The 12179-nt window shown below is 43.4% G+C and overlaps 1 protein-coding gene across 1 annotated transcript; it reads left to right on the forward strand.

Moving 5' to 3' along the window:
• The first annotated feature begins 9332 nt into the window (after positions 1-9332).
• On the forward strand, positions 9333-11824 carry LOC137657399 (uncharacterized). The gene is made up of 3 exons (XM_068391736.1): positions 9333-9651; positions 10004-10491; positions 10649-11824. Exons 1-3 carry the CDS (start codon positions 9333-9335, stop codon positions 11822-11824), a joined length of 1983 nt encoding a protein of 660 aa, XP_068247837.1.
• Positions 11825-12179: the final 355 nt, after the last annotated feature.

Here is a 12179-nt window from a genome sequence, read left to right on the forward strand (position 1 = left end):
GAATTTGTGGGTGATCGACCTGCAGGAGGTGTCTCCCCTACACGCTCTAGTAGTGTCCAGATGTGCATTGCTGTAGCTGTACTCCTTCCCCGATTTCTGAGACGCGTCGGGGTCGAGCGCGACCGAGTTTACCCTTCTAAGGTAGTTTGCATAATTATCAAAGTTATTACGTATTATGAAATTGTCGTAGAATGGTGCAACTTGTATAGGTTATCAGTTGTGGAAAGTCTTGGTGGATTGTTTGGCTACCATGTGCATGATTTTTTTTTTAGTTAAAATGTCGTTCATCACCACGAGGACCATTTTACCGCGAGTGCCCCTTTTTCATTTTTTTTCATTTTTTTGCCAAGTCATTTTTCCGTAAGATATTGCCAAATAGTGTCGTAAAACTTTTGCTTGTTTAGTGTTGGAAAGTGTGTCTAGATGATCTGGCTACCCATGCGTGACTTTGTTTTTGTCAGATACGACGTAGTTATTGGTATATTGGGTATTTAACTGCGGTTACCAATTTCTGTTTTTTTTCAATATTTGTAAAAATTACTACGTAGTAAGGAATTGCCGTATATTATTCATTTTTTTTTCATGTTTATGTGTTAGAAAGTGTGCCTTGATGGTTGGGCTAACACGTGCATGTCTTTTTTTTTTTATCTGAGATGCCGTATATTAGAATGTCGGGCATTTTACCGCGAGTGCCCCTTTTTCATTTTTTTTCATTTTTTTGCCAAGTCATTTTTCCGTAAGATATTGCCAAATAGTGTCGTAAAACTTTTGCTTTTTTAGTGTTGGAAAGTGTGTCTAGATGATCTGGCTACCCATGCGTGATTTTGTTTTTGTCAGATACGACGTAGTTATTGGTATATTGGGTATTTAACTGCGGTTGCCAATTTCTGTTTTTTTTCAATATTTGTAAAAATTTACTATGTAGTAAGGAATTGCCGTATATTATTGATTTTTTTTTCATGTTTATGTGTTAGAAAGTGTGCCTTGACGGTTGGGTTAACACGTGCATGTCTTTTTTTTTATCTGAGATGCCGTATATTAGAATGTTGGGCATTTTTCCGCGAGTGCCCCTTTTTATTTGTTTTGCATTTTTTTGCTTAGTCATGTTACCGTAAGGAATTGGCAAGTAGTGTCGCAAAACTTATATTTTTATAGTGTTGGAAAGTGTTTCTAGATGATCTGGCTACCCATGCCTATTTTTTTTTTAGCCAGATATGGCGTATATATAAGTATGTGTTCGATTTTCCTGTGATTGCCATTTTTTCGTTTTTTCCCATTTCTTTCAAAATTACTACGTACTAAGGAACTATCACAGAGTAATGATTCATTTATATGTTTATTTGTCGGAAAATGTGCCTTGATGGTTTGCCTAGCACGTGGCTGAATTTTTTTTTTCTGAAATGCCGTATATTAGAATGGCCATTTTTCCACGAGTGCCCCTTTTTATTTGTTTTGCATTTTTTTGCTTAGTCATGTTACCGTAAGGAATTGGCAAGTAGTGTCGCAAAACTTATAATTTTATAGTGTTGGAAAGTGTTTCTAGATGATCTGGCTACCCATGCCTATCTTTTTTTTTAGCCAGATATGGCGTATATATAGGTATGTGTTCGATTTTCTTGTGATTGCCATTTTTTCGTTTTTTCTCATTTCTTTCAAAATTACTACGTACTAAGGAACTATCACAGAGTAATGATTCATTTAGATGTTTATTTGTCGGAAAATGTGCCTTGATGGTTTGCCTAGCACGTGGCTGAATTTTTTTTTTTTTTCTGAAATGCCGTATATTAGAATGTTAGCCATTTTTCCGCGAGTGCACCTTTTTATTTGTTTTGCATTTTTTTGCTTAGTCATGTTACCGTAAGGAATTGGCAAGTAGTGTCGCAAAACTTATATTTTTATAGTGTTGGAAAGTGTTTCTAGATGATCTGGCTACCCATGCCTATCTTTTTTTTAGCCAGATATGGCGTATATATAGGTATGTGTTCGATTTTCCGGTGATTGCCATTTTTTCGTTTTTTCCCAATTCTTTCAAAATTACTACGTACTAAGGAACTATCACAGAGTAATGATTCCTCTAGATGTTTATTTGTCGGAAAATTTTGTTTACTTCTTTTTTGATTGAATATCATCAAATTTTTTTAGCTAAAATATTATATTGTTTTACATTTATTTTTTTTTCTCGATTTTATTTCCCTTCAAAAAAATTTTTTTGGGTCAGAATTTTAATTTTATAGTCGTAAAATAATTGACAATTATCCAGCAACCCACCATACAATTTCTATGCATATCCAATAATAATTAGATTAGTAAATAACACCTTGAAATTGACATACCCTTCCTACATTTCAAGTGGCAGATTAGGGAGTCTGAGTCAGTGTGGTTGGCGGCCATTTTGTGGACATATCCGAAGCGTAAGCTGCCCTATCTATATATATTCTTGTTCCCTATAGAATTTGTGATATTTTGGTATATTTTTACCTGCATAAATATCATATTATATATTAAATATATGTATTTTTTTACGAAATTTCTAAGTACTCAAAAAATTACCTCTAGATATGGCCCCTGATATAAATGTAATTTACAAAATAATGAAGATTTTTTTACATATTTCTATTTTAGGATAACATATGTTTATTCCCTAAAAAAATTAGCCACTTCCTATTTCATTTGGGTACCCAAAAAAATTCATGAAATTTGGACAAATTTTTTTGGCCAAAAAAAGTTACCCTTTTTTTCTCATTTCAGATCTTCACCTCCATGGGTCTGACTTCATCCAAAATACATCAAGATGTGTCCTAAACATTCAAGAATCAATTCCTAAAAGGATTTGTGTATATATGTATAAACTTTTTTTTTATGAATTTTTATGTCAGGTCTTTTTTTTTCTACTTAATTTTTTAAAATATTTATAATAAATAGTTTTTTCTGCAGATGAGTAGTATTTATCTTTACAGTTGTTTTAAGCATTCATTGAAGTTTTTTTTGGCAAAAGAAAAAAGGAGGTTACTGCAAAAACTGATTTTTCAAGAATTTTTTTTGGCGTCGGGGTCGTTCGCGTCCGAGTATACCCTTAAAGGGGTGTCCGAGAAGCGTACCTATCCAGGGTTAAATCGCTATTCTTCGTAGGTCCAAATTGGACTTGCAAGCAAATAAATACCATAGTAAAAATTAATAATAATTAATGATAACATAAAAGGCCATAAAACGTAAGTGATATAACCTAGCTGACAGAGTACCAGATGGGCAAAAATAACTAGAAAATTTACCGAAGCGAACATACCCAAAATGGCTGCCGATACCTCGGCAGGACAATCGCTTCCAAAACTAAAAACCACCATAATGGAAATAGAACAAATGCCCGGTACTGCCAAAAGCTGCCAAAACAAACTATGGTACTTAACATTGGTAAGGGTGAAGTAACAACGTCAGTCATGTTGAAATAACGAGAAACTCTTCGAAAAAACACTGTGCCCAAAAAAAAACTATGCTTGCTGCAAGTCCAATTACAGAAGGATGTCCTAGAGGGCGCGCGTGGTAGGTGTCGTTGGGGAGTTCAACCATGTTATCTAGGGCCTGTCACGGCCCTCCCCATTGATGAAGGGATTATCTAAATGGAAGACAACCTGTGAATAGTGGTTTACACACGCCTTTGTTTAATACACGACACCTACAAGGTGTTCGCGCGAGGGTTGTAACCTCTGCATTCCATGCTTTTATCTTTCTCTAGTATATTTGGAAGATTTATATTAGGAAAGGTAGAAGGAAGGACCTTTCTCACCGGGCGTCACAGGCCTCTTCCCAGAAATTTATTTTATTAATGAAAATATCATGTTATGACATCAAATAAATTTGATGTTTTGTCTGTTGATGTTTCTAATGAACCAGAAGCTAAACTGAATAAATCAGAAATTCAAGTTGAGGTCCACCATCCGCCTCAACAAATACAGTAGATCAAAACAATACAAAGAAAAACACAAAACGTAAAACCAAACATAACAAGACCATCTCTGAAGAAACCCACAGGTAATAATGTTAGATTAAAAACTACTAATGGGAAGACCTCATCCAAGATGTCTTCCCTAAGTAATCCTTAGTTTTCTCCTCCATTTTGCAATGGAATTGTCAGGGTTTAAGGGCCAAATATGAAAAACTTAAGCTCCTAATTCATGAACATTCCCCCATAATATTATGCCTACAGGAAAGTAAGCTTGATGCTAACACTACTAGTCCTCGAGAGTATGTTAGTTATAGAACATCATATCTTCAACAAGCAAGGAGCAATGGCGGAAGTCTCTTGTACATTCGTCGAGATGTTCCCCAAATACCTATTTCTATTCGTACATCCCTGCAGGCAGTGATTGTACAAATTGATATAGGGAGAAAATATACAATATGCTCTTTGTACTTACCTCCAAATGATAATATTTTATATGATGATTTAATAGAGGTCATTCAACAACTTCCTCAACCTTTTCTCTTACTGGGAGATATGAATGGTAGACATTCTTTATGGGGTGATGTTTTGGCAAACACAAGGGGCAATATCATCTCATCAATTGTGGAGAATGAGGATGTGGGACTCTTTAATACAGGAGAGCCCCCGCACTTCCTTGTTCAGACAGGTACCTTGTCATGCATTGACCTTTCAATTGCAAGCTCTAACTGCCTTATTGGTTTTGATTGGGGCACATTAGATGATTGGCATACTAGTGATCATGCACCAATCATTATAAACAACAAGGGTCCGCCTTTACAAAGATCGCCACGATGGAATCTTGACAAGGCAGACTGGGTTAAATTTCGTGAGCTAAGTAAAATCGAGGGTAGTGCAGAACAGTTTGAAAGTATTGATGATGCCATAGACCTACTGAATGGAACCCTGCATACGGCAGGAATCAATTCGATTCCCAAAACCATAGGACTATTCAAAAGACGACCAGTCCCATGGTGGTCTTAAGAATTAACAGCCTTGCACAGAGCCACCAGAAAATCTCTGACTAGATTGCGTAGACGCCGTATGGATGAAAATTTGATGAACATACAAAAAGTGTAGAGCACAGTTCCGTCGTGCCATGAAAGAAGCTAGACGCCAATCTTGGGTGGCTTTTGTTTCCTCCATTAATAGTAGAACACCACCATCTTCTGTATGGAGGAAAATAAAAAAGATTGCAGGCAAATTTACCCCGAACCCACCACCAGTGTTGAAAGTGAATGGTCAGTATGTGACTGAAGGAAATTAAGTTAGCAATGCCCTGGCTGACCATTTTTCATATGTATCGTGCAAGAGTGTAGCAGCTCCTGGTCACCAGTACAGGAGCATTGAAGAAAAGAAAATTTTAAATTTTGCAATAGGAAGGGAAGAATCGTATAATTCTCCTTTTACTGAAAGAGAACTTGATTCCGCACTCACTACTTGAAACAGTACAGCCCCTGGACCCGATGGAATTTCATATGCAACGGTTAAACATGTACATTTTAATACAAAGTTATTTATTTTAAGCATTTTAAATAGAGTATGGCATGATCATAGTTACCCAAGTGTTTGGGAACTAAACATTTTCTGGGCTCCGACCTGTGCCGCCCAGTGAAATGCTCCTTTTACATCATTTCTAAGGTAAAAACTGCTATGAATTTGCCAGAGAAAAAATTGTATAGGAATGCTAGGTTGAACCCAGCTCGCTCACCTAATAAGGTGTTGGTATAATAACTGGGGCGTGATAAATCACAACCAGAGGTCTCGCACCATTTAGATATCTCCTCTCAACATCCCCGTTCAACAAGGTGCCGTTCAACACCCTAGCTCCGATCTCTACTACCAACAGTCTAACCCACCCCAGTGACGTCACTCCTTTTCATAGTACCTTGTGTTTACGCTGTTCTCTTTTTCGGTGTGTGTTTTTCCCGGATTTACCCAGGATTTATCTCATGATGTCGGACTCTACTGTCACTCCATCCAAGTTAAGTACCAGATCTATGAGTTTTGAGTCTTTGGAGGTAGCCTTGCCCTTAGTTTTTATTCTATCACAGTTTTTAATTTTCACTGTTCGCGGCCCCGCTTCGGGACCGCCATGGCGGCTGGCTACCTCCTCTCTCTCTCTCGTTCTTAACGCCTTACAATTAGTCTTCCATACTGATTGTTTTTCGTTTTGAACCTATCTGGGTAATTCACAGTTCACACCCCGTGGTAATTTTATTTTGTTATGGTATTTCATTATCCTGTTATTTACGATACAGTTGTTATGATATTACGGTATCATAGTCCGTGTTAGGTTGGCATGCCTGCTCGCCTTCGGGCTCTGCTAGTTATTACTCCACGCTATTACGTTTTCATATCCTAGCGGATACGTTACATTATCTTTACCGACTAGTAGTTGCTTTAGTTTGAGCGGGACTCTCGCAAGGCAGTTCGTTTTCATATTTTTATGTCGGCACCTCACCGACTTTGTGTTTTATGTTGGGCCCCCTGCCCAGCTCGGTCCTCCCCGCGCTGGAGGGTTCGGCCCTTCCCTGCCTCTCCCTTGCGTCCCTCTCTTACTATATTTATTCGCATGCTTCCCTACTCATATTTTATACCATATCATTTATATTTTAGTCTATCCGTATAGATCATTCATTATATGTCATGGTTCTTCGACCAGGTTGGTACGCCTGGTCTCTCTGTCCACGTGATAGCCTCCTGCCTTCCCATTGGCTTGTTCTCATGAAGGGTACGCCCCTCCCCTCCCCCCGCCTACATCCCCACTTCAGCGATGCCTCTCGCTCCTCGAGCCTTGGAGTCAGCTGCTTTGTTTTACGGGTCGAGTCCTCTCGTACCCTTTCACCCCTCCCCCCCATCCCCGGGGATGTCGCCTGGCTCCTTCACGGGCGGACCTTGAACGTTAGCGAGGCTATATGTTATAGATTTTATAGATTTTATTTCCCCCTACCCTCCCGTAGCCGTTTTCTCCCCGCCGCTCCGATTGGCCATCGGTCGGCGGGAGGGATTTCTGCTATATTTTGGGTTCCATGTCTTTTATATACACATATTATTCCTGGCTGCTACCTCCCGGTTCCGCACCCCACAGACCCATTATAGGATCCCTCCCTCCACCCTCCCCGTGTGGCCTTCCGCACTTCACGGACTCCACTCGATGTTAATAATTTTATCTACGGGATCCCCGTTCGTAGCTTCCGAACCTAGTTATCTTGTCGAGTTTTTGGTTAAGGTCCTTGAGCCCGTCGTTGAGTCTCTGACTCCTGACAACTCCCCCCCTCCCCCTCCCGTGTCCCGCCTACCCCGGTAGGCTAGCAAGAGCCCTGGGCTCTCTCAGTTGTCTCTCCGGAGCCAGCGTATATCCCTAACCATATTACGATTAATCTTATATATATATATATATATATATATATATATATATATATATATATATATATATATATTTCTTTTACTCGACTGTCCCCCCTTGTATGATCATTGTTATGGATTGACTTATTCTGTTACCTTTTAAGCTGTTACCTATTAAGTGTTTTATCGCCCTTACGGCTTAAGAATGTTTACCCACTGCTATAGCGGTGTACTTTTAAGCTCCCGGAGCTCCCGGGCTCCTCTAGCTTACGTACGGGATACTTATGTATCTTTATTTTACAGACGGTACGCTGTGCGATGACAGCCTGCTCGGCGGTCCTCCACCAACCCTGCGGGCACGACGTTTGTCGGTCGCATGCCCACTGTGCTGTCCTTGTGGATGGACTGACCGTCTGGCACCTGGACAATTGCGTAGTCTGTTATAAGCTGGCCTCCACGCTCACCTCAGACTCGGTAAGTGGAATTACAGTTCATTTTAAATTTACATTGTATTAATCTCTGTCATTCCTGTTATTTTCAACGTGTCCCCTTTTCGATGGCCTCGTTTTCGCAAGGAGATTCCTAAGCCTTCTTATTTTACTTCCTTTGTGGAAACCACTTGCCTCCAGTAATAGTCTCTTCTCTTTCAGAGCTCCCAGCCGGCTAAGACCTCAGCCCTGGCGACCCTCAAGGTCTGGATCGGCGGGTTCGCCCGCAACGTGAAGGCTAAAAAGCCTTACATTCTTTCAGAGGAATGGTGTTCCCTCATATATCCCAATGCTAAGACATCGGGTGCGGTCCCCAAGGACGTGGCGGACCCCATTATCGAGAAGATCGAGTCCTTGCTCTTAGCCCCGGACCAGGAGGAGACGGGCGGGACTATCACGGAAGACGTCGCTACCCTCAACCTGGACATAGAACCGATGGCTCTTGACAAACCGGACGTAGGTAGTGAGGTAGGTGAGGCAGGTGGGTCCCGGGCTAATATTCCTCTCCTTAGCCCAACTTTTTCTTCTACTTCTGCTCATTCTTCTTTTCAGGGCTTTCCGGGGACACCCACCCAGTTACCCCGAAGGTTAAGGATCACCGTAGGCCTTTACTCAAGACCCATAAGTCTTCAAAATCCCCGAAGTCGGTCAAGACTTCATCCTCTAGAGTCCCCAAAGACTCCGCTGCCGCATCTTCGACCTCTCATGGTTCGATATCCACGCCGGCCCCCGTTCCCGCCCCGGAGGAACTCTTCAACCCGAAATCCTTTTCTAAGGAGCTTCTTTCCCAGATCGGGTCCTTAATGTCATCCTTCACTGAGAGGATCTCCAACAATGAGAACTTGGTACAAGGCCTCATGCGTTCGGGACTGCCACAACAGCAGCAATACCCCATCCCCGATGCTTCCAAGCTCCCACCATTCACCAAGAGTAACCCCTGGAGGATGGCTCTGCATTCTCCTTTCACAGATGGCATGCTGACCATCGAGGGTTTTGGCACCCGGCCTATCGAGGACTTCGAGTTCTATCCGCCGAGACTCCAATTCCCCTTCCCCGGCTTCGCCCGTTTGACCGAAGAGGCTCTGGTCCGCTTAGATAAAGTCCCTAGGGAGACTGTTATTTATCCCAAGGAACAGGCCCAGTCTACCTGGGTCCGTGCATTAAATGAGTGGGATTGTGTGAACACGATGCTCACACCCCACAAGAGCTCTTACACCATGTTTGTGGTTGACGAACAAACCCCCACCCCATGCGCCACCAAGATCATGGACATCGCCTATCAGTCCGCCAAGGAAGAAAAGCCTCTGCCCTAGCTCCGGGAGACAGACTTGACTTCCCTCCTCTTCCCAAGTGACCACGAGTGCTGGCGTAACACCCCGGCCACCTTCACGGCAGGCAAACTGAGTGTTGACTGTGCTTCCACACAGTTCAGCGAACGCCTCTCCAAGCTCCCGGAATCACTAATCTGCCTTGAGTTCGAGGCCCGGTGCAGGCTGAGTAGGTCAATTAATTCAGCCACTATGGCCGAGATGACCGCCATCACTTACGAGGAGGAACCTCTTTTTAAAGTTCTCACCAAATCCCTTCTGCAGACCTTGTTAGTTGATGCTTTCGAGTTTTTCAACGCTAGATTCCATTGCCGGAGACACGTGTTGGCCGAGACTACCATTAGGTATGAGCCTAATAGGCTCAAAGCCCCGGTCTGGGGCCCGAACCTCTTCCCGGAGGACTTGGTAAACTCCGTACTCAGCGAGGCAGCTAGGGTTAACCAGAGCCCCAAAGTTAGGTGGGGCCTAGTCCCCAAGCGGAAGTTTGAACCAGCTGGCGCCTCGGCCCGAGGTAGGAAGAGGTTGAGGCCCTTCCATTCCTCCCAGAACAGACAGCCCCCTTCAAATTGTACAACCCGTTCCACTAACACAGGGTACCCAACCTTCTACTTCGAAGGGACAACCTCAACAACAATATGTGTTGGTCCCTCAGGCACAGGTAGCATCGACTTCATATGCTACCTCCCCTGCCTTTAACCCCACCTACGAGTCCCAAGGTTCCTTCCAAGGCTACCAACGCAACAGTGGCTCTGGCGCCAGAGGTGCCTTTCGTAACAGAGGTGGCGGAAGGGGTTTCAACCGAGGCAAGGCATTCCGCGGAGGCAGAGGAGGCAAGTCGTCCTCAGCCCATTGAAAATCTAAAGGTAGGAGGGAGACTTTACATCTTTCGAGACCGTTGGAAGTTCAGCAATTGGGCTTCCAGCATAATTTCCAAAGGTCTGGGGTGGAGCTGGATAAAAGGGTCCCCTCCACCGACCAGTTTCTATCAACTTCCAACGGAGGAACTAAGATCATTTACAGAAGACCTATTGCAGAAGAACGCAATCCAAAGAGTCCATCGCTTAAAATTTCAAGGTCGCTTGTTCAGCGTGCCAAAGAAAGGCTCAGACAAGCGAAGAGTAATCCTAGACCTGTCCCGTCTGAACTCCTTCATTCGTTGCGACAGGTTCCACATGCTAACCGTCTCTCAGGTGCGGACCTTACTTCCCCGAGGGGCCGTCACCACTTCTATAGATCTTACCGATGCCTACTATCACGTTTCAATAGCAAGGCACTTTCGTCCTTTCCTTGGCTTCAAACTAGGCAAACAAGCCTATGCATTCAAAGTGATGCTATTCGGGCTCAACATAGCGCCCACGATCTTCACCAAACTAGCAGAGACGGTAATCCAAGAACTTCGAACCCAAGGGATTCAAATAGTGGCTTATCTGGACGACTGGCTCGTCTGGGCAAACAACGTCAGGAACTGCCTCACGGCAATAGACAAGGTTCTCACCTCCCTTCGACAGTTAGGGTTTCAAGTCAACCTCGACAAATCCCGCCTGGTCCCGGAGACCAAGTTTCAATGGCTGGGACTACAATGGGACCTACGTTCCCATACGCTATGCCTCCCGAAAGCCAAGAGGACGGAAATAGAAAAGAACACGAAACGGTTTCTCAGGGACAAGTTGACGTCCAGCAGGAACCAGGAAAGAATCCTAGGCTCCTTGCAGTTTGCCTCCATAACAGACATTGTCCTAAAGGCCAAACTAAAGGACATAAACAGAGTATGGCGCTCCAGGGCAAACAAGAAGCGTCGAGACAAAAGAGCTCGACTTCCCTTAATCCTCAGAAAAAGTCTTCAGCCATGGACGAAAGTCAAAAGCCTATCGAAGTCAGTCCCCTTACAATATCCGGCCCCAGGACTCGTCATTCACACAGACGCCTCCTTAACAGGGTGGGGAGGATACTCCCAACACAAGAAAGTCCAGGGACTATGGTCAACGATATTTCGACAATTTCACATCAATGTCCTAGAGGCCATGGCAGTATTCCTTACTCTAAAACAACTGAACCCAGCCAGGAACCTTCATATCAGGCTGGTTCTAGACAGCGCAGTCATAGTCCACTGCTTAAACAGAGGAGGCTCCAAGTCAGCCCACATAAACGACGTCATGTTAGCAATATTTTCCATGGCGACATCAAACAAGTGGCATCTGTCAGCAGTCCATCTTGCGGGAGTGCGGAATGTAGTGGCAGACGCACTTTCGAGGACAACTCCGCTGGAGTCGGAATGGTCCCTAGACAAACAGTCATTCAAATGGATCTTATCTCAGGTCCCGGGTCTCCAGGTGGACTTGTTTGCGACAGAATCCAACCACAAACTAGAATGTTACGTGGCCCCCAACCTGGACCCTCGGGCTTATGCCACAGACGCAATGTTCTTAGATTGGAACGTTTGGAAGAGGATTTATCTGTTCCATCCGATAAATCTATTGAAAGTATTGGATAAACTCAGGTCTTTCAGAGGCCGAGTGGCTCTGGTAGCCCCCAACTGGCCCAAGAGCAGTTGGTTCCCTCTGTTGCTGGAACTGGGCCTCTGCCCTCAGCAGATACCCAACCCTATACTAACACAAGTAGTACAAACTCGCAATGTGTTAGCTTCCTCAAGGATTCAGAGTGCCCTAACTTTATGGACTTCATGAAGTTTGCAGCTCAAAAGGGTGCAAATATTGACCCTCTACCGCCCAGTGAAATGTTCCTCAAGCACCATTTCTAAGGTATATAACTGCTATATATTACCAAAAAAAATTGCATAGGAATGCCAGGTTGAACCCAGCTCGCTCACCTATATAAGGTGTCGGCATATTACTGGGGCGAGATAAATCATAACCAGAGGCCTCGCACCAATTAGAGATTTCCTCTTCAAAATCCCTGAAACAGCGAGGTGCCGTTCAACATCTATGCTGCGTAAGCTACTACTACCAACCCAACCCACACTAGTGAACTCACTCCTATTATAGCACCCGTACTGGATACGCCTCGCGTTTTTTTGTCTGG

This window comes from Palaemon carinicauda, chromosome 18 (assembly GCF_036898095.1).
Source record: "Palaemon carinicauda isolate YSFRI2023 chromosome 18, ASM3689809v2, whole genome shotgun sequence".
Lineage (NCBI taxonomy): Eukaryota > Metazoa > Arthropoda > Malacostraca > Decapoda > Palaemonidae > Palaemon > Palaemon carinicauda.

Bases quoted from the DNA above. Each gene is read 5' to 3' on its own strand.
- LOC137657399 (XM_068391736.1), top strand. From the start codon at position 9,333: ATGGCCGAGATGACCGCCATCACTTACGAGGAGGAACCTCTTTTTAAA. The intron at 9,652-10,003 runs GTAGGAAGAGGT...GAAAATCTAAAG, and splicing joins AGCTGGCGCCTCGGCCCGAG to GTAGGAGGGAGACTTTACAT. The intron at 10,492-10,648 runs GCCCACGATCTT...TCCCTTCGACAG, and splicing joins CTATTCGGGCTCAACATAGC to TTAGGGTTTCAAGTCAACCT.